Source organism: Myotis lucifugus, unplaced genomic scaffold (genome assembly GCF_000147115.1).
Source record: "Myotis lucifugus unplaced genomic scaffold, Myoluc2.0 scaffold_15, whole genome shotgun sequence".
NCBI classification, from domain to species: Eukaryota; Metazoa; Chordata; class Mammalia; order Chiroptera; family Vespertilionidae; genus Myotis; species Myotis lucifugus.
The window spans coordinates 3,633,801-3,660,008 of NW_005871063.1; the positions used below are offsets into that span (position 1 = coordinate 3,633,801).

A 26,208-nucleotide genomic window follows, 5' to 3' on the forward strand; every position below is an offset into this window, starting at 1 on the left:
CGCCGACCCTCCCCGCCGCGGCGGCCCCGGCTCGGTAAGGGGGAGGCTGCTCGCGGGGCGAGGAGTTGGGGCGGGCGGAGAGGGCGAGGGACAGATCGGGGCGCACAAAGGCTGAGTTGCAGGCGGGGGGTGGGGGTGGGCTGTGGCTGGGAGCGGTAGGTGGAGGAGCGGAGGCATGATCAGTGGGATCTATTGTTTCCTGGCACGTTGGGCGGAAAAACAAAGGGATTTGTGATCCTTACCCTGTCATTTTATTTTTTATTTTTTTTGGTCCTTTTCCTTTTTCAATGTGGCTGGGGAGCCCGGCTCTCCCCGGGCCACGCCGGGAGCCGCCTGGCAGCCGCCGGGAGCCGCAGCCAGTGTGCTAGGACTCCAGGTGCTGCTTGGCACCGAGCGAGACTGCGACCTCCTCCCGTCGCGCTCGGCGTCACCTGCTCTCCCGGCCCTGCCCCGGGGCCGAGGGACGGCGTCCCGAACCTGGCAGGGGAATCGGCCGCCTCTCAAGTTGGTGTTATTTATGTTTGTCTTTGGTGAGGGCAGGTTTTGAATCCCCCGGCTGCCCCAGCTCCCCCGCCCCCGCCCCCTCGGGCAGGAGTAGGCGGGGGTGGGGGGGGGAGCGGGGGAGGGGAGGGTGTGTGAGGCTGAAGCCGAGGTCCGGGTGGAAGGAGATGATGATCCGATGCCTTACCCCAAACCAGGCTCCACACTCCAGAGCCTTTCTTGTTTGTCTGCATGGGCCATGCATGCGTGCTGGGCCAGGAGCCGAGTTTGGCGACGATTTACGTGAAAGTGTGTGTCTTCCTCAGCTGACGGAGCGTGGGGGCTGATGGAGCTCGGCCTAATATGAAAATCCCAAACCCAAACCAAATGAAAAAAATCTTTAGAAGATCTTTGAAGTATTTATGGCTGCCCTTATGGGTATGAAATCCAGCTGTGGGCTCCAGGAGAGCAGCAAGCCTGCATTGCGTTGCATGTTGAGCTTGTAGTAAGTTAGAGGCAAAGCAGGAATAAACACATCAGGGCTGTTAAATAGAGGTTTCATGGTACATTTGCTTTCTGATCATCACATTCTCATGCTTTTATTCCCATGACATTCTACATCCCTTTCTGTAATTAATAATATCCACTCTGAGGAAACTTCCAAATATTTGCTGTAACTGGACTGAAAGGGAAACGTACTGCCATTTGAAGAACTTGGTTCTGCTTGTTTTGGTCTGATATTGCACTAGTGTTGCTCTGGGGATGCTGTAAATGAGAACCCTGGACCAGAAGGAGGGAAGGAAGCCTCCATAGGCATGTTTTGGAGTTTGTAAACATAGTTCCCAAACTTTGAATTGTATTTAAACAGAAAGAATAACTTTTATCTGATGTGAAGAGTCCCAAATGAAATTCATGTTTCTGGGCAGTTTGATGATTTCTTAAGGATGTACAAACTGCTGATTTCTTTTAAGGTGATTCACAAAAGCAATCAAAACTTGGGCTAAAGTATTGCTTTCAAGTGTGCTTGTATAACTTGTATGTGTGCATGTGTGTGATTTTGGTAGAGATCTCCAAATTGTGTTTGAAACATTTTGTTACCAGAGACCAGAGTTATAACTTTTAAAGTCTTGGCTTTTAAATTCCAGCTCCGATAAGTAATTTCCTCTGTTTGAAGCCACTTTGAAAGGAAAAGTGTATGTTAGTTGAGTAAACATAAATTCAAATAAGTAAATGAATTCAGAAATTCATTCTTTTCTATTACAGATGAACCTCTAGTCTTGCTTTGAAAAAGCCATTTTGTGTAACTCTTGACTGAATAATTTCCTAATACACCTGTTGCGTGGATCACTGACACAGTATGCTATTTGAGAGGTACTTTTGCTTGATCAAATACTGGTGATTAGAGAAGAGAGGTATTTTATTTTTCCTGATCATTATGAACATTGGCTTTTCACCCTGAAATAAAAATGTTGAAAACCGAGTCTTCAGGCGAACGAACCACTCTCAGAAGTGCCTCTCCTCACAGGAATGCGTATAGAACTGAGTTCCAGGCACTGAAAAGTACCTTTGACAAACCCAAGTCAGATGGGGAACAAAAAACAAAAGAAGGTGAGGGCTCCCAGCAGAGCAGGGGGAGGAAATATGGCTCCAATGTCAACAGAATTAAAAACCTATTTATGCAGATGGGTATGGAACCCAATGAGAATGCTGCGGTCATTGCCAAAACAAGGGGGAAAGGTGGCCCGTCATCCCCTCAGAGAAGAATGAGGCCCAAAGAATTTCTGGAGAAAACAGATGGCTCGGTTGTTAAGTTGGAGTCCTCTGTTTCAGAGCGAATTAGTAGATTTGACACAATGCACGATGGCCCTTCATATTCTAAGTTCACAGAAACTCGGAAGTTGTTTGAGAGAAGTGTGCACGAATCAGGGCAAAACAACCGTTATTCCCCAAAGAAAGAGAAAGCTGGAGGGAATGAACCTCAGGATGAATGGGGTGGTTCGAAGTCCAACAGAGGCAGTACTGACTCCTTGGACAGCCTTAGCCCCCGGACAGAGGCTGTCTCCCCAACTGTGAGTCAACTGAGTGCAGTATTTGAGAACACCGATTCCCCCAATTCCATCATTCCTGAGAAGGCTGAAAATGAGTACTCAGTGACTGGACATTATCCCCTGAATTTACCAGCTGTGACTGTTACAAATCTTGACACCTTTAGTCGTCTTAAGGATTCTGATTCTTGCACTCCTCCAAGCAAACACGGTGATGATGCAGAGGATGCTCAGAAGAGCGACACATCCCCTGTACCAGAAGTGGCTTCGAAAAGTACCTCTCTCACTTTGATACCTAGTGAAGAGGCAGAGCTGAGCAAGGAAGCTGAGGACTCCACATCTAACCAAGAGACTCCTGACAGAGTTGACAAAGACGTTCCCGGAGAACCTTGTGCTGAGAACAAGGCAATGCCAGAGTCCGACATCCTCTCCCCCCAGAGTGAGCCTTTAGAAGATGCCAAAGCTAATTTGGTTGGGAATGAGGCAGCAATGCCACAGAAGAAAGAGCTTGCAGGTGGTGATTTTATCTCTGCTGATGCTTCTGGATCCAGCTGTGGGAAGGAAGTACCTGAAGATTCAAGTAATATTGAGAGTCCCCATGTTTACATGCACAGTGACTATAATGTATATAGGGTAAGATCCAGGTATAATCCCGACTGGCGAGAGACAGGCACTGAACAGGATGAGCAGGAGGATAGTGATGAAAACAATTACTACCAACCTGACATGGAATACTCGGAAATCGTTGGATTGCCAGAAGAAGAAGAAATCCCCACAAATAGGAAAATTAAGTTTAGTAGTGCTCCAATTAAGGTAAGTAGGTTTTCTCAGTTTGTTTTGCAAGTTTTTCCCCCCTAAGTTTTCTTAGTAGTATTTGGGCCTAACTGTATGCAGAACAGATTTTGACAACTAGAAGGAATTCAGGGTTGTTGATATACACATGTTGTTGGTGATTTTAAAAGTATGGGAGGTATCCATCATATTTCCTGATGTGCTTTAGAGTTGCATAAGCCAGTATTGAGTAATATTAAAGTTGGAGAAGTTTGGGGATTGTGAGAAACTTTCCAATGGACCAGAGTGTGAATATAATATTATGAACACTGAAAACCAGGGGTGTTAGTCTGAAATAGAGTGACTTCTATAACTAATTTTACCTAAAGTTATCCATAAATAATAACATTTTCTGAATCTAAACACTAGGATATCAAGTATAACACACAAAAGGGAGTCTTATGGTAAGCTTGAAATAATACTCTTTATTTCCTAGCTTCAAAAAATCTGAGTTATCCCTTCCTTAAGTGTAAGTGGATTGTGAAAAATGTTGGAATTTTTTTTTTTTTTTTGGTACTGCTACTTGGTAGTGAAAGTTTGATTCATGGAAATATATTAGCGGACTTAAATACTTTAATTGGAAAGCTATTACTGCGTTCAGAATTTGATCTGTAGCTTTAAAGTGAAACTTTGTGAAAGGAAGTTAAGTTGATTTGCCACTCATGGATTTATTTTTACCTCTTGAAAACTGGATACATGCCAGCTGAATTAGGATGCTCTATTCTAACGACTTTACTTATTTCACATTTGGTAGAGGAATAGCACAGAGTACATCAGCAGCGGGTGGTGAAACATTATTAGCTGGTAATGGCAACAGGGTTAAGGAGTTGAGTGTCAGAATCTCCTGGAGTGCTGTTTCAGAGTGTCCTTGCCCCAGCCCCGTCCCAGAATCCTGGCATGCCCTCCTAGGGGAATCTGAAGGCAGCATGTGTAGTTTCAAACCACTTTCTAGGGGCTTCTATCTTACACACTGTATATATGATAGATTTGGAATTTGAGATGGTTTCTTATTAAATTTTCTCCTCAAAATCTCTAATCACTGTCTATTGTCATTTCCATCTTAGGAAACTCTGATATAAGGCTGTAAGATGTATAGTTTACAGAGCAAAGAGAAATCTGACCTTGCTTTAATGATGCAATACTGTTTTGAAATAAAGTTATAACCTGTGAAGTTGTCTACAGGTGTTAGACGGGAAATTTTCATTTCACTAATGTAAGGCAGAAGTTCTGGATCAGACCGGGCCATGTCAAGGTCAACTGTGTGTAAACTAGAGATGTGAGTCTAGTTCCTGAGCAAGCTAAGTTTACTTGCAGTGTTTTGCCCCCTTCCTTTGTTATTCTCCCCGGTACCCCCCAAATCCAGGCACTCGCTTTGGTGAGCCTGTTCCGGCTTGTTCAATGAGCTCCTGAATTTGACAGTTCATGTCCCCTTTGCAAGTGCTCCCATTTGAACATCATTGTTCTGCCCCTTAAGAAGAAAGCAATAAGATTAAATTGTTTCACATTGAACAAAGCAAGAATAACTGAAATGAACTCTTCAAGGAGTTTGTTAAAACCAGTGACTGACTCCCTTTTGGGCGGGGGGTGGGGGGGGCGAGTGGGTCACAGCTTATGAAAGTTGATCAAGTAGAATGCTATCCATTCAGCCAAATGGGGCACCTGCTATGTATTTGGGTTCTGTGCTGCCCAAAATATAACTGCACAGTAATAGGTTTAATGAACTTTAGAGGATTTATCATTGAAATATGTCTGTTCATATATGATCAAACCAGTTTTGGGATATGATACTTTGAAATTCAAGTGATTTTTTCCCTAGTATTGCTTATATCAGTAAGCATTTTGCCTTTTAATTTTTATACAATAAAGATACTGTATATTTCATATAACAAAGAATGAAATAGATTACATATATTTAAGTTTAGCACATTTCACCAAGAACATAGATCAAGCAAAAGATTTGTAAAGCAGAGAGATAAATGCCCTGTGTTTTATCGGGCAGTTAACAGTACTAGTTGGAGTGGATTAACTTTACAAACAAAAGATTCATTCTTTGCCCTTTGTAATGAAAAGACAATCACTCTTTCTTGTTGTTCCCATTGTTTAACATGTAAGTGTGGTTTCACTTGGAAATTTTGAGAGCTAGTTTTCTACTGGGTGATGTTCGTGATGGTAGTATTTAGATTAATTTGCAATTAAGACTTTGCCTTAGAGAGTAGTAATACTTAACTAAATTCAGTGTGTATTTATTGAAGGCTTGTGTGTGTATTCTATGCTGTTTGCTTCAGGAGAACAAAAACTTATTGGGTTATGTCTTTCCTCTGTGAGCTTGTAAAGTTGAGTCTTAAACACAAAGGTATTTAAACCCATGTAATAGTGTAAAAACTTGTGCCTAAGTGTCTAATGCGTACTTTAAATGTCCTTGGCTGTACTAGGTGCATGGAGTGATCAGGACCTGGTCAATCATTTGGAAGAGAATACACTCAGCTATTTCATATGTGTGTTTCTTTATTCTTTTTATAAAGCATTATTTATAGAATGAGAAGTTATGATTTCCAACCGAAATCTTTTCCTTTGAAATTTAAACACATACCTTCTTTCAGAAGCAATAGGAAGCATATTCCTTACAGAAATGATCTTTAGAACTTTTACATACTTTTTCTGATACTCTCATCTTATTCTTCACCAGGGTAAACATTCTCAACACCTTTATCCTCTTGTTTTAGATCTTGTTTATGATCTCAGTGTATGTGATGTCCTCAGTTTCTATTTCAATTCTCCTATAGATATTTTAGATAGATACTTCCCTCGATCATAAATCTAATTTTCAGTCTGGACTTAGAAAGTCATTTGAATCATACCTGATCTTTCTTGTGTAGCATATTCCTTATACATAGTTGTTGGTGACTTTTAGAAATGGTTGGATTGTTTCTTAATGGATAGGTTAATGTGTTTCATAGTGTCCTGGAAAACTATAATGAGATTAATAATAGAAAACATAAAATCCAACTTCGAGATATGGAGTGAAGGAGTGTTATGAACCATGCTAATTTGAGACATGGAATTATGCCTTTTCAGGAATTTCTTCAGAAATTCTCAGGAATTTCTCAAAACCAATAGGTTGAATTAATTAAACTTGTCTTAGATACATCAAGATAGAAAGGGGGACACTTTTTCATTCTTTATGTTAATTCAGAACATTTACTGAGTCCTTACTATATGTTTAGGAACAATGCAAATGTGATAAATATATAAAATGATTGGAGCCGATCAAGTTAGAAACTGCTGGTCGGTGGGAAGTGTACAGCCCATTAGGGATGCTTCTAAGGCTATTCTCAATCCTCTGCTTGGATGAGGTTTCTAAGGCCACTGAAACTTTATTAAGGAAGTCATACCCCGTTCTCTGTTTCTGGTAGCCTTATGCCCTTTGGATCGGTGCTCTTGAAACATAGTGTTTCTGAAAGGGATATTTTTCTAATTCTCAGCAAGAAGGAGATTGCAGGGTTAATGCTGAGGTGCAGTGCACTATACTTTTCTGAGTGTTTCCTCAAACTGTATAGAGTTTTACAGACCTGGGTTCAAAGGAGAATCACCCAGGGCAGCTGTGTTGCTCTAAACCAGTGATGGCGAACCTTTTGAGCTCGGCGTGTCAGCATTTTGAAAAACCCTAACTTAACTCTGGTGCTGTGTCACATATAGAAATTTTTTTGATATTTGCAATCATAGTAAAACAAAGATTTATATTTTTGATATTTATTTTATTATTTAAATGCCATTTAACAAAGAAAAATCAACCAAAAAAATGAGTTTGCGTGTCACCTCTGACACGCATGTCATAGGTTCGCCATCACTGCTCTAAACCCTACATGCTAGTTGTTGAAAACGGTTTCATTAGCGTTTTCTTCCTCACTTGGGGCTCTGCGTTGTCAGGGGGTACACAAGGCTTTTTATTCAGGATAGTGCTCTGAGCATAGTTCTGAGATCCCAGTTTCTGTCTTTGTGGAGCTTTTTCTATCTAAAAGTCTCGCTCAGTGCTTCTTAAACTTAATATGCGTATGAATCAACTGGGGATCTTTTAAAATGTGGATTTGTGATTCAGTAGGTGTTTTGTGGGCAGTTACCTTGATGCGCTGGTTAGCCTCCAAGTATGCTACCAGCTATCAGAGGTTATGGCATACAGGCTCAGCAGCCAAATTAATATGCTGGAGTCACACGATTTATCAACTCAGTTTAAAACCCACAGCCGGAAGCAAGAGGAAAGCCATAGAATAAGTTCATATACCTACAGTGCTAACGAGTTTGGAAGGACCCACTGCCTGAGTCCTGGGTACACGTATTCATATGTCCCATTCCTTTTTCACCTCAACCTTCCCCATTGATGGTGTGGTTATGAGGACTAAAGTTGATGTGTGAGCAAGGACTCCACCGACTAATGATGCAGACCTGCTCCAACACAGAGTGAGGACAGGTGCACTTAGATACAGCGGTAGCGTTGCCAGTTTGCCTGCTGATGAGACATGGGTTTTATTTGCATTTCTTGGGTAGAGCACCCAGGATAGGACCATACTGAGTGTCCTCATGGGTGGCTGAAATGGAGAAGACATAGCTGTCAGTCCAGATATGGCATGATGATAATTTGATCTTTCCATCCCTTTCTATTTGCAAGTAAACCTCTGTTTTTTTCCATCATGTTTTCTATTTTAGCATGTCTTACAGGTTACTAACTTACTTATTTAACACATATTATGAATTGTGCTCTCTTCTTACAAGCTTTTTTAAAAAATATATATAGATATCTATATCTATATCTATATCTATATCTATATCTATATCTATATCTATATATATAATCACCTATCGGCTACCTCCTGCATGTCCCCCAATGGGGACTGAGCCCGCAACCCGGGCATATGCCCTTGACCGGAATCGAACCTGGGACCCTTCAGTCCCCAGGCCCATGCTCTATCCACTGAGTCAAACCAGCCAGGGCTCCTCTTTTATCACCTATACTTAATCAAGCCTCTGAGTGTTGCCTCTTTCATAAGCTGCTAGCTTATGAAATAATCAAACATTATCACTTCTTATGAGTTTCTCTACCTTTATAACAGAATTTAATATTCTCAAGTAAATCAGCAAACTCAGAAAACTCGAGGTCTGGGATGAGATTTTGCATTTCTAACAAGTGCTCAAGTTAGTGCTGGGCTTCTTTCTGGTCAAGAGACTCCTCTTTGGGATCTGATTTTGAATTACAGTCTCCTGACTTCTGAAAGGGGCTAGTCCTAAAATACTGGGGAAGCGCATTTAACAAATCTGCTTTCCAGATGGGTCCGCTGTATGTAGCTGGTTGTGTGGAATAATATTCTTTGAAGATGAAACAGGTGTAAAGTTGTAAAGTGCGTGAAGCACTCTGTCTCTGGATACCAAAGCGGATTATGACCCCTAAATTCATTAGGAGTTTGGATCATTAAAAATTCTGAACCCTTTGTGTGGTTGAAGTTTTTAAGTCTAAAAAGATAGGAGGAGGAAGTTCCCGATAGATTCAGAAATTCCATTTCTTTCATTATTTTGGACTCTAAGTTAATATATTTCTAGAGAGAGTATAAGAATTGTCCTCTTAGTTAGTTTGCTCTTATTTGGATAACTTTGATGTCATGACATTTAAATTGGACATCCTTTTAAATTTTGATGTTTTGTAGCCTATAGTTCATAACCAGGTAAACGTCAACTATTTGAATATACTGTGTAAAGCCTAATACTGAATATTTATTGAATGAAACCCTTTTCTAATATTGAGTACATATACTAACACCTTCCTCCCCACCCCCACTGAACTTTGGTCATTTGACATGTAAAAAAGAATTATTCTATACAGCAAAATATTACAGATATTTGCTGTCATTTATTTATAATACAAAGATTTAAAGTTTCTTGCTTTTTGTGTCATCCATATATTTTATCTTCCTCACAAAGGACACTAGGACTTTAAAGATAAAAGGCTGAATTTTGGGGAAAATAACTTTATTATATTATTCATCTACTGTTTACTTTATTAACCCAGTTATATGCCCCTCAGCAGTAATTTGACTTAAATCTCGTCTGCATTAGCTTTTCTCTAACATCCTCTTCACCACTCAAAAAGAAAAAGATTTCAGAATTTTTGTAGAAATATACAGTTAGATATAGGATAACTTCTGTATAAACAAAACAAACATTGCTGTATTAAACTCTGAATATTATTTCTTGGATGCTCGCTTTGGCAACAATATACCGAATATTATTTCTCAGTTTTTGTGTTGTTATCCAACTTATTTAATACTTTTTCATAATTTTCTGTGCTCTTTGTTTTTGGCTCTATTTCAATTCTGTTCTTTTGCCTCCTTATAGTCTACAGTTTCTCATTTTGAATAGGAAGACAACATTTCAAATGCTGCTTTATACTTTTATTCCTAGTCACTTAAAAAAATTTCCCCTTGTTCTAATCTCTTCATTTTGGTTTGTGACACAGCAACTTAAAGATGAAAAGTACTTAAGTGTAATCTAGTGTAATTTCCCACTCACTTTAGTTAGCCCTTCAAGTAGCATATTGTTGACAGATGATCCTTCAGCTTCTGCTTGAATAATTCCGCTATGGGGAGTTTATTATTTTGCAAGGTCAAAGGAAAGTTAGAAGAAGGGACATGCTGTGTGTGTGAGTGCACACGCGCATGCACATATATGTGCTTATTTTCATTTACTTTTAACTTGCAATTTTCTATTGAGATAAAATTCAAATAATACAAAATTCCTATTTTAAAGCATACAATTTAGCAGTTGGCCGTATATTTACAGTGTTGTGCAGCCGTCACTGTTTTCTCATTCTAGAAAATTTCCACCACCCTGGAAAGAACCCCTGTGCCTGTTAGCAGTCACTCCCAATTTTCCTTCTTCCCGCATCCTCTGGCAAACACTAATCTACTTTCTGTCTCTATGGATTTGCCTCTTCTGGACATTTCTTATAAATGGAATCAGGAGCAGGCTTTTAAAAGGAATACAGGAGACACAAAGAGTGTGACTTGGGATATGTTAAAAATTTAAGATTGCGTGAGGACATCAGACTACAGGAAAGTCAAAGAGCAAAGGCAAAATAATTTTCTAGACCAAAATAATAAAATAATTTTTTAGACCAAAATAATTTTCTGGTCTAAAGATTAAGTGGCAAGATGTGGGAGCAACAAATTCTGTCTGCACTTTTATGCAATGTCTTGGAGAGGAAGAAGACAAGAAACTGAGGAGACAGCAGGATACAGGAAGGGATGAGGGTACGTATTTGTCAACTGAGGAAGACTCGTGTATGCAGCAAAGAGGATGGCTGCAATAGCTCCCTGGTTCGGGACACTGCACTTGTGTTCATGTGCTCTGAAACTGCTGTTGATGAAGCATAAGTCTCTGCTTCAGCAGAGCGCGTCTTTAAAGGCACAAATAGTGCTAGTGCCGATTTTCATCTTTACACTGGCCTTTTCTAGCACGTCGGGACCCTTACCCTTTTCTAATGATCTGATGCTTATTTGCCTCCTACCGCTCTTATGTTGTTGCTTTCATGATTCTTTTATGTTGACTGGAATTGTTCATGGACAAACTTCACTGTTTGTTTTAAAATTTTTTCTCATCTTTCATTATTTCAATATAGATTTCAAATGCCATACTTAATATTCTCTGTAATATAACCATCTGTGAGGTGAGTAATTGTGGGTGGGTGTTTATTTAGTTTATTGCACATTGTCTACTGAAGCGTCTTATATATATTACTATTAAGTATTATTAACTGGTAATGAAAGTAACCAAGAGTGACTTGATATTCTGTAAACTTGGGAAAATTTGCCTCTTAAGGTCTTCATTTTCTTATTTGTAATTGAGGCTATCTTACCTGTAATTTATCACTAAGACACCTTTATCAGCTTTAACATCTTGTGATTTTTCTGTAAAACATATTTGTACAATACCATTATTATACCTAGTAAATATCTGCGCTATCATTTCAAAGGGAAAATTTTGGACATCTTTTGTTGAAATGTCAAAATGAAGAATTTATAGTCAAGTGCTCTTGCGAATGTTATTTATACTATATATTATAAGTAAACATTTTTAAGTGATTAAAATATTAAATCTAAGAGAGTGCATTTTTATAGAGTGTACATCTAGAGTAGATCTTCAGAACGGCTTGATTATTGAAATTAGTGTTGAACTATATGTTAATACACCCTGCTGGGAACCTAAGAATAAAGAGAGAAATGCTTTGTAATACAGCTGCTGACATATTAATTGCTTCACTCACTTTTGTTCTGGAAATAGCTTCACCGCATAGTTCAGCATAATTGAGATACTGGTAATTTTTTGCACAGTTCCTAAATTTTCAGCCTAATTTGCTTCTCTTTTTCACGCACTCATCCTTACAAAAAGGACAATGAAATAGGCAGAGTATAAAAATACCTGAAAATACAATATTTTAGGAGAAAGGTTTTCTTCTTTGCTCACCTAATTTATTTCAAGAGGGATTTTTGAAAAGCATTTGTAGAGTTAAATCTGTTCCTTATATATTTATGTATGAGGAAAAGTGGTTTTATATGAGATGCTCATCTTGCAAATTATTTTCTACGCACAGTGGGCTAGATTGGGACGCAGAGTGATTGGTGAGGGTCAAACGGATAAACAGAGTCCTGACCGTGGAGGCTTCTTTCCAGGAGTGAGCAGTTGAGTCAGTATTTGGTGTTGTCCCCTTGATGCTTTTGGACCAGCGTGGCCTTGAGAAGCTGCGTGACTCTGCCCGAGTCTGTCACTCTGCAGTGAGGTGCACCTTTCTCTTTCATCCACTTCAGATCTCTCCTTCAAAAATTACTTTTACTTTTCATTTTCTTTCAAAAATTTGTCAGGACAGAGTTTCATGGAGAGTACGTTTATACTGGAAAATTTATCTAGAATACAGGGATTTTAGAGTCCTAAAATCAGGAGTGTCTGTTCAGGCTACTGAACGGTTTTTCTTCCTCTGTAAGGGACCTCAGTGGACGGGAGAGCTAGACAGCTTTATTGGTTGGTGTTTAAGATCCACCTGTGAGTCAGTGCCGTGCTGATGGGTTCTTTTACTAAGCACTTGTTTCAGATAAAATAGATGTGCCAAGTTGTTACATAAAGGAAGAAAAAGACAAATTCACCTTTTTTTGTTATTAATCAACTGGTGTAAGTATTTTTTTTTTTTTTTAAGAAACCATTCCTTGGGGGGAGAGGCAAAACTTTACTGTAGTGTGTTTGAATACTATCTTGTGCACCATTACATAAAACGTATTTACTTTTAGAAGTTTATTCTGTAGGTAGAATAATAAAGGGCAGTAATTTAAATGGTGCATCAGTTATTACGGACTGTGCCCAGAGCACTGATTTCCTCTTAGAAATTTTAAGGTTGAGCACGGAACATTAAAATAAATACTTAAACAAACAAAATAAAAGCTGATCCAGAAATGAAAAATCCACGGTAAAACAGGGAAAGTAGAATACAGTAATGATAATAATGTAGATCTTCATTGACTTTTGGTATCTGTGCATAACACTAAATTAACAATGAAAGGGAATTAACCCTATATACAGTGTTTTGTTCAGCATCTACAGTTATTTAGATTATTTAGCTAGAAACCTAAAAGTAAAATTATTGGCTAAAATACGTGTAAGCCATTTATGCATACTGCCTGAATTATTACAATTAGCACACCATTGGAATGGCTTTCTCACAATCCCTGCACGAGCACTGGTATTATTTATATGCTTTACAGTTTTCAGTTTGGTAGATGAAAAATGTCTTTCATAATTTCTATGTATTATATTGATTTATTGGTGAGTTTGAATGCTTTCATGTATTTACAGGCCTTTTTAAGATATGAATTCTGAATGTTTATTGCCTTTTTTTTTGGTCAATGATTGTTAGTAAGGAGTTTATCAAAGTGTTATTTGTCTCGGTAGACAGCTAAAAGAACTCATGTATCCAATAATAGGGAAATGGTTAAATTAATTATGACATATATACATGGTGTAATAGGATAAAACTTTTAAATCATGTTTTCTAGAATTTTTAAAAATGAGAAATATTTTATAATATTGTGTAGGGTAAAAAGACTGGTAAAATATTTAATTGCATTTTTATCATTATTTTATTTTTAAAGTATATGTATTTACATCTAGAACAAAGATTGAAAGCTCATATATCAAAATGTTAATTCTCGTTATTTCTGGATGGAGAGAATAAAGGTAATGTTCAAAAAAATTACTTTTATTTTTCTAAATTTACTAAATTTTGTATAATGAACATGTTATTGCTTTAATTATATAAATATAAAAAAGATGATGGGGTCACAATTGGAATGATCAGCAATAACAACTTAGGAAGTTGAAAAAAACAAATTTTTAATACCCTCTAAGAGCCTAGTAATATTTAATATAATTTTATTTGGCAGTCATTGTATCATAGGAAAAACATTTTGGTTGAGGAGTGTAAATTTATGGAATACTGAAGAAGGGTTGGTGAACTTTTGACAGTTGAATTCATTAAGTGCATACTTTTTTACTTCTTGATAAAATTGATCCCACATTTGTGGCTAAGCTTGTAAGTATCATGGGGGGAAGACCTTTCAATGTATTTTAAATGATGGTGTAACATTTGTATATCTGTTAGATATTTCCCTTGAGTTGCTGTTGTGTTACTTAAAATATGCCTTAAAAACTGGGCATGTATTCTGAATTTGAAGTGAAAAATATTTGAAAAGGCAGTCTTACTAAAATTAATGCATATTTGTTTAAAGAAAGCCTAACAATGGTCTCAGGTGAGATTATGTCTTTCTTTTTGATCTGTTAAATCATTAAGCCACAACAGGCTTTCTCTCTCCAAAGATGAGACAGTAGAGAAATCAAATTTAGTATCTGGTCTATATGTAATCCTATGAAAACACTCAGTTAAAAACAGGATTTTGAGTTCTAGACCTCCACAGTGTCCTTTTGAATATGTTTCCTGTTCCAAAACACCAACCAGTATGTAGTTTCCTGTTGTTCTCTTTAACAAAACTTTTAGCTGAAAAGGGAATCATTTGATGTAGGATTAGATTATATGGTAGTGTATAATATTTTTAGTTAGAGTCAAAGGGTCAGTTCCTCTCATACATTGGGTAGTGTTCTATCTTTGAAAAGCTTTTGTAGATAATGCTGGAGTTTATAAAGGAGAAAAATATTTTTGTTGGGTGGTAGAGTTTTCCGAAATTAGAAATTTAAAGTATTGCTTCTGGCCTAATTAGATCAACTGATAACTCAAATCTTAACAGTTGTAAGCAGTTTGGGATTTTATAAGCTCTTGTGAAGTCCTAATTAAATTGCCTTATTATTTAATCTGATGCTACATTATAATTTTTCATTATGTATAGTTAAAGCTTACTATAATATGGCTAATAAATTCTATTTGTATTTCATTGAATACTGAGTTTATAGTGGTAATATTTAGATGGTTGTATATTATTATAGGGATTATTTAAAGAAAAAAGGCAACATTATTATGCATCCAACCAAGTTTGAGATGAGACTTGTGTTTTTCCATTGGAGACCATGATTCTTGTAGAATTGTTATGTTGCTGGTTTCTTTTTTGAATAATGAGGTCTGTGATTTATATGTTTAAGGAACTAGAGAGCTATCAGGAGGTTGCCCCATTTGCAGATGTAGCAGTCAGAAGTTTTAGTTTAAAGTTACTTGGTTTTGATTCAATGAATTTCTCACCCTTAATTAGAGAAGAACCATTGACTAAGTAGAATTAATCTATCTCACTGGAGGGTGATGGAAATAAACTCTAAATATTGATATGAAATAATTTTAATGTTTAGGTAATATATTAGGGTTCTTTTTAATGTTTAGGTAATATATTAGGGTTCTCCAGAGAAACAGGACCAATAGTGTGTGTGTGTGTGTGTGTGTGTGTGTGTGTGTGTGTGTGTGTGTGTTACACATGCATATGTATGTATGTATATGGAGAGAGAGATTTAAGGAATTAGTTATGGAGGCAGTGCTGCTAGGCTAGAGACCCAGGGAAGAACAGAGGTTGCAGTTCAAGTCCAAAAAGTGTCAAGCAGAAGACCCAGGGCAGAACCCAGGTTAGGCACTCTGGGTGCAAGTCTGAAGGCTATCTACTTGAGAGTTCCTTCTTGCTCAGGGTGAAGTCAGTCCTTTGTGCTATTTAGGCCTTCTACTGATTGGATGAGGCCCACTCACATTTTGGAGGGCAATCTGCTTCACTCAGAGTTAACCAATTTAAATGTGAATCTTATTTAAAAAATAATCTCATAGAAGTATCCAGAATAATGTTTGGCCAAGTGTCTGGATCCCATGGCTTAGTGAAGTTTACACAAAATTAACCATGAGAGTCTGGGACTCTTATTTGGTTGTACCCCCTGAAGATGTTTCAGGGAATTAAAAACCTAAATTTCCCCACATGTTTTCGTGGAGGAGTTGTTAGAAAATCTGCTAAAGGGGTTCTCCCTCTTGGGGCAGTATGTAGTAGGAGGAGGTAGTAGATCACATGGTTTGGAATATCAGACCTAGATTCAGATCCTACTGACACATAATCTTCTTAAGAAAACATGTTTAAACTTTACAGGCAGGGACTTTGTGTCTGTTTTATGCTGTGTCCTGTCATATGACTAGAGAGGCACATAGTAGGCATACAATTAGTGTTAGTAACCTTTAATGTCTATCCCTCATACTCCTTCAACTTTCCTATGCCCTATTCCCACAAAGGTCCAAAGTGGGATGATGGAGATAATATTTGTACATGTATAATGATCGTATAATTTATTTATAGGTAAAATCCTTCAAGTTAGCAGTTATAAATGAAAACGGAGTGATCCCATTACAGATTGTCATCTTTTCCGGCTCCTGCTCTGGTTTGCTGAAGCTGTTGTGCTCTCTTTCACTTGGGGAATCTCAGTCTATCCCCCTGTAGTGACAGTTTATAAGTAACCAGAAGCAGTTGTTAAAGTATGGCTGCATGAGATATGGCTGTGAGGGTAGAAGGGGGAGAGTATTCATTTTGCCTTAACTTTATTTCTGCTTTGAGTGATTGCCCAAGCTTGTAATTAGTTGCAAAGCATATAAAAATTGAGGCTCCATATGAAAGATGTAATGCTCCTTATTTGAAATTGCAATAATTTGCTACAACTTTGGTAGCTTGAATCTGAGTCTATCTGTATTCTTTTTTAAAAAATATATTTTATTGATTTTTTACAGAGAGGCAGGGAGAGGGATAGAGAGTTAGAAACATCGATTAGAGAGAAACATCGATCAGCTGCCTCCTGCACACGCCCCACTGGGAATGTGCCCGAAACCAAGGTACATGCCCTTGACCGGAATCGAACCTGGGACCTTTGCATCTACAGGCCGACGCTCTATCCACTGAGCCAAACCGGTCAGGGCTATCTGTATTCTTACATGAAAATTTAAAGAAGGCAATTAAATTATTTCTTACCATTTAGTCTTTTCTCACCTTTTATTTCCTGACCTGTTTATTAAAATGTGTTTGTTGTTTTTGTCAGCCATTAGAAAGGAATTACCCTTTTGGATAACTTCTGCCTCCGTTTTTCTCAGTGACTTAAAAGTTAGTAATAAACTTCATGGAAACAAATAATCTAAGGTCTTGAAATCATATTTTTGGTTTGTATGTTTCCTCCATGAATTACATTATCTGGAAGATGTCTGACAGTTGTTATTAGGCTGAAACATGAAATGGCTTTGCTTGTTCATGTAAATTTGTTTATGTACATAATGTATATCATTTTCCCCTGGCAGAAATAGCTTTTAATGGCACTTTACGGAAGAAAATTGCTAAGCTGTTTTCTTTTTAAATAAAAACACAATAACTTTTCATGAGTTTATGTACATTTCTGGAGACCCAAAAAAAGTGTTTCATAAAAATAAAAATAAAAATCACCTTTTAGTGCTAGTGGTGTTGGGGAGAACATATGATAATATGAAAGTTCATTGTGTTATTTGAATAAATTGAGCCAGTTTGTTGAATGTTATGTTATTACTGCTGATATTTTTTGTTTTGAGATTAATATGATTATAACATTTTGTAATTACTGTGTGGGCAGTAGTCAAGGCTGATAAATCACTTATTATTTGGGTGTTTATAAATAACTGGTTTGCTACAGCCACTTAGAGAGGCATTGTCTTCTGAATTGATAGCAGTCAACAAACATTATTAAATACACTTATTATGTGTTGAGCTTTGGGCTCTATCTGCTGTGTAGATATTAATATAAATATGACAAGTCATTGCTCCTCAAGAAATTTATAGTCTTATGGAGGAGACAGGCAGAGAAGAAAACATTTATAGGATAGTGTGATAAGTGCTGTGATATAGGTATGCAGAAGGTGACCATGTATAATTTATTGTCCAAACTGACTCGTTTCAGAAGAAAGGGTAAATAATAATTATACATATTTGAGAATTTAGCTAGTCTGAGTCTGTGTTTGTTTGTTTGTTTATTTATTTATTTATTAAATAGAATAGACTGTTGCCTAGTTGTCTTTGTAGCACTCAGTGTTAGGGTAACCATGTAGTTTATTGCCGAACTGGGACACTGTTGGAGATTGAGAGAAATGCTATAAATACTTCTGTTGGGACAATGGGCATAACCTAGGACTGACCTAGGGCAGCCAGTACACATGGTCACCTACATATAACAGAGGTGCTCCTGAGTAGGAATGTCTACCTTCAGTAGGAGGAGGGGAATCAGCAGGGAGGGCTTCCTCAGAGAGGTGGTACTTGAATCTTTAAAGATGAATAAGAATGAGGTAGATATGTGGGACATGCTAAGTTGAAGGAAAAGCATGTTTGAGGTACCTACAAATAAATCAGAACAGCTGGAGGAACAGGAGATGTGTGTGTGTGTGTGTGTGTGTGTGTGGTGTGTGTGTGTGTGTGGTGTGAGACTGTAGCCAGGTAGTATTTCAAGGAGGGATTGTATTCTAAGGGGTTGGAAATTAAATGCAAAGTCTGGGGAGTCATTGAAGAATTTTAAGGGCCAGATGACCTTATCATTTTGCTGGTGGTTATGGAAGGTTGGAGGAAATCCATTGGTTCTCGTTCATTTTCTCAGTCTTTCAGTAAACATTTATCTTAGAAGCTTTCAACCAACTTCTATTTAACCAATTTGCTGGATTAACTGATGTTTTCCTTTTGCCGGAAAAGACTGACTGACTGATGCCCATCTGAATGATTCAGGCTTGCAGACTGTTCTTATGCCCTCACTACTCATCCTGCCAAGTTGAGTTGTAGGCTGTCTATGGGTTGGTTATTTATTTCTTTTAAACCTGTTTTTGCTCATGTTTCTTATCTGAGTGTGTATTTAATTGAATATTATGTAAATTGGTGAAATATGATTGTGAGAAGAAATACCCTTTCTATAAATATGTAAATTGAATTTTTGTAAAGCTCTGATAAAGAGGTCACTTAAAAATCTTGCTGTTGAATTAAGTGAGGGTGATATGGGTGAATAAAACTGTTTGAACAAATATCTAGGAAGATTATTTTGTGAGTATTTTAAGTTTTTGCTCCACTTTAAGAAGGCCAAACTGGCCATCACAGCCAGTGCAAGAATTATAATTCTTATCATTAATGGCCCGATGATTGGTGAATGAATGTACCTTTAGGTGTCTTATATTAATATAAACCTAATAAAATATATATCAGTTTTTATGAATCCAAATTTTAACTGCCTCTTTCAATTAGCTGACAGATTCTTAGTCTAAAATGCATTTGCTGAGATCACATCTTCTTGTAAAGAGTGTCTGTTTTAAACTAGGCACTATGCTACCTAAATAGTAGAACAGTCCTCTCTCAAAGAGCCTACGTTCCAGTGGGACGGATGGACACATAGGTCAACAGTTATAATGTAGTGAGAGAAGCGCTGTGGTAGAGGTGTGCACAGGACACTGTGAGTGCAGAAGACAAGGCACCTGGGTTCTGGAGGCAAGTTAGGGGAAGCTTCTGGGAGGAAATAAAACTCTAGCTGAGTTTTGAAGGTTTAGTGTTTGCAGAGAAAGGGGCAGGTGTGTAAGGTAGCCGGAAGGCACATAAGGGAGAAAAATCTGGAATCTTTTGCAGATCTTTTGGTGTGGCTCAGTGGTTTAGCATGGACCCATGAACCAAGAGGTCACAGGTTAGACTCCAGGTCAGGCAGGGCACATGCCCCGGTTGCGGGCTTGATACCCAGTATCAGCGAGCAGGAGGCAGCTGATAGATGTGTCTCTCTCATCGATGTTTCTCTCTATTCCTCTCCCTTCCTCTGTCTCTAAATTAATACAAAAATATTTTTTAAAAGTAGTTTAATATTGGTGGGACATAGTAAGGCACAGACAGATCAGGAAGGTTTCGTTGCAGACTGTTTTGAAACTTATCAGTCATTGGAAGGGATATTGAAAAATGAAAGTCATGGTTGGATTTGTGTATGAGAAAGACCACTCTGATGGAGAGTGGAAGATGGACTGAAGGGATAGGTGTGGAGATAGGGGTAGGGTGGGGATACAGGAGTCCAGGTGAATAGGGAGGGATATGCCTGATGAATGTAAGAATGGGTATCAAGACAGGCAAAGGGCAAACTGGGGCAAGATGGATTAAGGCAGAAGATGATGAGAGGTGCTGATTTTTATAAAATTACCATTTCAGTGCAAAAATTATATGCAACTGTTTCTTGCTCATCTATGTATTTCTCCTTCCCTGCAAAGGACCTTTTCTGGTGCTTATTTGTTTATTTTTTAATATATATTTTATTGATTTTTTACAGCGAGGAAGGGAGAGGGATAGAGAGTTAGAAACATCGATGAGAGAGAAGCATCGATCAGCTGCCTCCTGCACAACCCCTACTGGGGATGTGCCTGCAACCAAGGTACATGCCCTTGACCGGAATCGAACCTGGGACCCTTCAGTTTCCAGGCTGACGCTCTTCCAGTGAGCCAAACCGACCAGGGCTGGTACTTATTTTATTACTGGTATATACCTCAGCAAATGAGAGATAGTGAAGGAATTAGCCAGATATAAAGAGGGAGTTTGTTGTCTCTGATCCAATGCTGGGGTCCAACCCCAGCAGGTCCAGGGGTCCCCAAAGGTGTGGACGGAGTCGGTGAAGAAGGAATGACACGGAGACAACCTTCAGTTGATCAGCAGCCTAGCCAGGATCTCTAGCCAGGAACTCCAGCCAAGTTCTGGTCAGGATCTCCAGCAAAGTTCTGGTTTGGAACTCCAGCGGAAGTTCTGGCCAAGTTCTGGTTAGGATCTGATGTTTATTGTCTTGTTACATCTGTATTTATACCAGTCGATTTTAATCCTGTCAATTTCTATTGCAAAGGTTAGGGCGTTTCTTATCTCCATTCCAGGGAGTAAAGATTATGTAGTTTAAGCGTGATTGTTTGTAGTTAAAGTGATTAACTACCCTCCTGGCACTTAGTTAAGGGGTTGTATCCCCTCCCTAACCTCAGGGAAAAATCCCCACCTGGGGAAACAACCTTTCTTGTCGAGGTGACCTTGATTAAAACACATAGCGCTAAGGAGAGCAAACATATTAAGAACAATATGCTATATATGCCAGGTCCCTTGAAACATATGCTGTGCAGATGTTTCTTTCCTGCAGCGACTGTGTCAAGCAGCAAGGATGGACCAGCTTCCGGCAATCCAATATTTGCAAAATAGGATGGGTGAACTAATGGGTCCTTGGAGCGAAGGCTGTGGATCTGATAGTTGGATCCAGGTATCAATGCCATTTGGGTGCTGTGAGAAGAGAAAAGACTGGACTAAGGGATTAAGACCTGATGAGAGTATTTGGAGACAGCATGGTAGTGCAGGCCTACATTTTAGAGGAGCAGACTTTGAGAAATATTGCTTTGGAGAAAGTTTGAAAGAAAGATTTAATAAGTACAAAGGTTTAATGAAAGACCTTGCTGGTAGGTTGGTAGAAAAAGTAAAGAACTCTTAAACAGGCAGATTTGGAATCAGTTCAGGGCCTCAAAGAACCAGGGCTGTGCTTAGCTGTCAGAGCCTTACGTTTAAGACTGGATGGCTAATGGGTCTACCCACAATAGTCAGCTGTGCAGATGGTACCTTCTGCAGAATTACTCTGCATGGTCAGCTAGAAGTTTTTCTTTTTTTCCGTTGAAGATGTTTTTCAGCTGTATTTTGCCCTCTGATATGATGGATCTGTAATGATTCTAAACAAAGTAACATACATGAATATTACTCTAAATCAGCAGTAGACCGAAACAGGATGCCTTTCTATCTTAATTTACTTTGGAAAAATAAGTACTCATCAGTAGGATACTGTGCCTGTTTTCTTTTCTGAAGGCAGTGGGAGCTTCAGATGGTATTCTGGTTACTCCTTATTTATGACCCAATTGATTTCAAGCAATAGCCGTTTGACAGGTCATTGTACATTAAAATCATTTTCCTATTGGCTGAATGTCGTACAGTGAGATTTCATTCCTGGAAGTAGATGCCACCTTATAAAAAAATACTGAAATTAGTCATAAAAATAAAAGAAGAGAACATACAATGAAAGTTTATGCAAATATTAGGTATACTAACCAACACAATAATAATGCTAACGTTCCTTTTAGGGTATTTTTCTGCATGAATTAGACTGACTGTGGTTTCTTAAAATACCACTTCTATGTGTAAGAATGTGTGCCTCTGAAAGTATTTGGCTGGGAGTGGCTGTTTCCATGGCTATTTCTTCTTCAGTGAATTTTTGCTGCTGAGTCTACGCTGACCTGCTTTTGGCACTTACTTCACTTGAGGTAGGTGTTGGCCTGGGCATTAGCCAGTTTTAAAGATAAGTTTAGTTTTATTTGCTGTTTATAAGATAAGCTGGCAAATACTTGGGCCTGAGCCTTTCTGTCTCAGGGATGAAGAGAAATAGTATTGGCCCTCTTTAGAAAGAATGACTTATGATGGTTTTTATTTTCAAACAAATTCATATTTTCTAGCTGAAAGATGCGTTGGATTTTGTGCTATTATATTTTGCTTTATGATTTTGTAAATTGTGTCAAAAAGATTGAATTGCTACCAACTCCCTGCTTGAATTCCCTAAAATGAAGGTACTGGATTAGGCGATCTTCATGTAAAATTTTGAGCCTTTATTATATAATTCTTAATTTGCTACATGAATAGTTAGACCCCTGCCTTTTGTGAACGTTGCTTTTAAAATGTGAGTTTAGTGTTTTCTGAGTTTATTAGAACTGAAGCAAAGTTTCAGAGAACTAATTCTGGAAGTTATTTAAATTTGGGCCTATGTTAAAATGGGGAGAATATGTATTCACAGCATTTGACCTTGGAATTCTAAGTAGGAGTGGTTGAGAAGAAAAGGGGATGGTGGAACTCATTGTGACAGCTCGTGAATTAAATTAACCACCCACTCTGTCTATAATAATTATGATTCATTTTTTATACTGCTCTTCATTTACTAAGATGGAGACGGGGATTCCAGTCTACCTGGGCCTATGCTTTGTTTGTCAGGAAGGGTGATAGAGTTTTGATTCACTCTACTGTCTGATTTCCTGCGTGACTGGTATCGCATAACTGTGAAACAGATGGTCGGGAGTGCAGCACACATCTATAGAACAGCACAGTGTGGTAAAACATGTGCCTATATGATTAAAAGTCAGGAAAGAATTGACTTTGACTATAACATTCACATATCATATGAATGTTATAGTCAAACCTTATAGTGGTTCTCAACCTTCCTAATGCTGTGACCCTTTAATACAGTTCCTCATGTTGTGGTGACCCCAACCATAAAATTATTTTCGTTGCTACTTCATAACTGTAATTTTGCTACTGTTATGAATCGTAATGTAAATATCTGATATGCAGGATGTATTTTCAGGGGTCGCGACAATTATTGCCTTTGGCTGTATATGTAGACCCACATCACTGTGTACATGTATGTATATAGCATATATAGTGTCCTGCTGTCATTTAGAAAAATTTCAGTGCTCTACTTATTAAGAACAGTTACATTATCAAACTACAAAGCTGAAAGAAATCCTCTGGGAACATAGTTTGCCGTGATTCCACTGGAAATGTGCACATTTACATGGCAATTAAGAGACAAATTTCCTCTCTGAAAAGTCAGAAATACAAGTTGAACTTAAAATATTCTGAACTATTTGAATAAATGCCAGTGTAGCATGTGAAGTATCAAAATGCTTCTTAAGTAATCACTGAATTTAGATAGGCAGAGAGATCATAATAGAATTGAAGTGGGAGTCATTCTCCTCCCTTTTCTCAACTATATTGGAGACAAGTTTCAGTATGGTTAATGCTGTGTGCTTATATTTGAAAATCAGTGTGGTCAGATCTCCAACCTGTAGAACTGTGAGCTGAAGAGTGGCATCATAGGGCAAAGCAGTGAGGTACAGTGAGATTAGGATGTTTACAGTCCCCAGGTAAAGTCACCTGAGTAAATTTTAGTTTAATCACTTTGTCTCTATTTTGTAACCACCTAGAATTTCTTTATAATAGAAGAAAGTTTTCTAACCACTTGAACACTTCACAATAATAGAATAACAAGAAACAGCTTTGATTTTGGAGGTAAAAAAATATGCATTACCAGTGGATCAGCCATCAAGTGAGGTTTGAGTGCCTACTCATCCTAACTGCTGCAGTCTTCAGGAAATTCATTTGCATTCCACCTCACAAACTTTTATTTTTTTTCAATATAAAAATTTTTGGGGTGATATTTTGTATTCTTTTTCATTTTATTTTTATTTATTTAAGAAAAGGTTTAATTTATTGAGGTGATATTGGTTAATAAATTATACAGGTTTCAGGTAAACAATTTTACAGTATATCATCTGTATAGTGTATTGTGTGTTCAACCCAAGTCAAGTCTCCTTCCATCACGTGACCATTCGTCTCCCCCTTTACAACTTCTTTTCCTCCCCCAACCGCCCTTCCCTTTGGCAATCACCACACTGTCTTCAGTGTCCAGGAGTCCTTTTTTCTTTGTTTAATTCCTAAAATAAACTTCTCTTTTAAAGATCCTTTTGTTATTCTGCTTCAATCAAGTAATCTACATGACAGTGAGCTCCTTCAGGGAAAGGAAGCTCTATGACTTTGTAATTTTTATGTCCCCACTGCCTGTGGCACCAATTAAGTGCTCATTAATTAATTGTGAATGAATGCAACTTTGCAGCCATCTACCCATAATTTAGTTATATGAGCTCAGTCCTGATTTCCAGAGCTCTTAGGCATTAATTAGACTAACAAAGCCTATGAATTACAAGTCTGTGCCAATAAGTGGTTTGGTTCCATACAGGAACTATATGAATCTCATATAAACTGATTTAAGAGAAAAATTGGAGAAATAAAAAACATTTTTTCTATCTGAAATTTAAAAAAACCCCACATTTTTATCTATCTGAAGAACCAGGTCATTGTATAGGTGGCCCTGATGATGGGTATTGGCCTTTCCTACAATAGAGCATTTTGGATAGGTTGCCAACCATCTCATTTTTTAGTTTAATTCAGAATAACTTTGACAATTTTTTAAAAAATATATTTTGTTGATTTTTTACAGAGAGGAAGAAAGAGGGATAGAGAGTTAGAATCATTGATGAGAGAGAAACATCGATCAGCTGCCTCCTGCACACCCCCTACTGGGGATGTGCCCACAACCAAGGTACATGCCCTTGACTGGAATCGAACCTGGGACCCTTCAGTCCACAGGCCGACGCTCTATCCACTTCGGTTTGTGATATTGCTCATGGAGGAATTTGTTATTCCCTTGCCATTATTCCAGAAAATATATGACATTTCTTATGGGAGGGGAGCTGATATTTGAGATGTTATTTATTTAAATGACATGCTTATCTCCTTTTGCCAGTGGAGGGAGGTGCTTTAGGAATTCCAAGCATCTTCTTACTATTACCCTTGTAGAAGTCTGGAGGTATACAGAAGTGGTGTTTGAATTTCTTATTTGTTTTTGGATTTCCTTTTTCATTTAAAATGCTATGAAATATATTTCCGAGTTTTTTTTATATCATGATTACTTTATGTATAACTTTTATTGTTTTCCCCTCATTTGTTTTCTGTTTTCAATGTTTTTCTTTTTATATGGTTTAATTTCTTCCCTTGTGAGAAAGTAATTGGATGGAGCCCTTGAATCTACTGTCTTTGTCTTTTGTAGCTTGTTATACACAAACATCATATGGTTGAAGTTGATATGATAAAAAATTTTTTTTTTAGTTAAAACTTATCTGTTTCAACAACAGAAATTTAAATTGGGTTTTATTTCGGTTGTAGTTTGTTTATTATTTCCATAAGGTCCAGACTCCCTAGTTAAGTTGATATGTATAATTTTGTAACAAAATTGCCAGTTTAAAGGCTGCCACTTTCACCCATAAACATCTTCATAGAATTCCCCCCTTTGCCATCAACTTAATCAAATTTCTTGTTCTCACTTTTAGGGTTTTTCCCTTTATACTCTTTTTCTACTAACATTTCCTGCTGTTTTCCATTTCATTTTATTTTGCCTACATAAACATATTTGTTTCTCACTGGGAAAACTCAGTTTTAGAAGTGTTGGTTTTTCTTTTTGAAATTTTGCACAAGGCATTTCATGGAGAATTTCAAGTGATTTACATAAAAAACCCCACAATAAAAAACAAAAATATAGAGAATCAGGATAAAGCAAAGAAGAGCCCAAAATGCAGACTGTAAATCAGCAGAATTAGTTACTCTGCTTGTGTTTCCCATGTAATCATAAACACCCTTCAGGCCAGAATGAAAAGGAGGTTCATTCAGTT

General features: G+C 37.8%; 1 protein-coding gene across 5 annotated transcripts in view; it reads left to right on the forward strand.

Annotated features, from left to right (window-relative positions):
* Positions 1-1,747: 1,747 nt before the first annotated feature.
* The window catches only part of PPP1R9A (protein phosphatase 1 regulatory subunit 9A), a 236,728-nt gene continuing 212,267 nt past the window's right edge, over positions 1,748-26,208 (forward strand). For all 5 annotated transcript variants that reach the window (XM_023750730.1, XM_023750731.1, XM_023750732.1 and 2 more), the window contains exon 1: positions 1,748-3,338. In XM_023750730.1, the coding sequence (XP_023606498.1) occupies positions 1,947-3,338 (1,392 nt within the window). In that variant the 5' untranslated portion in view covers positions 1,748-1,946. The remainder of the gene's footprint in view (positions 3,339-26,208) is intronic.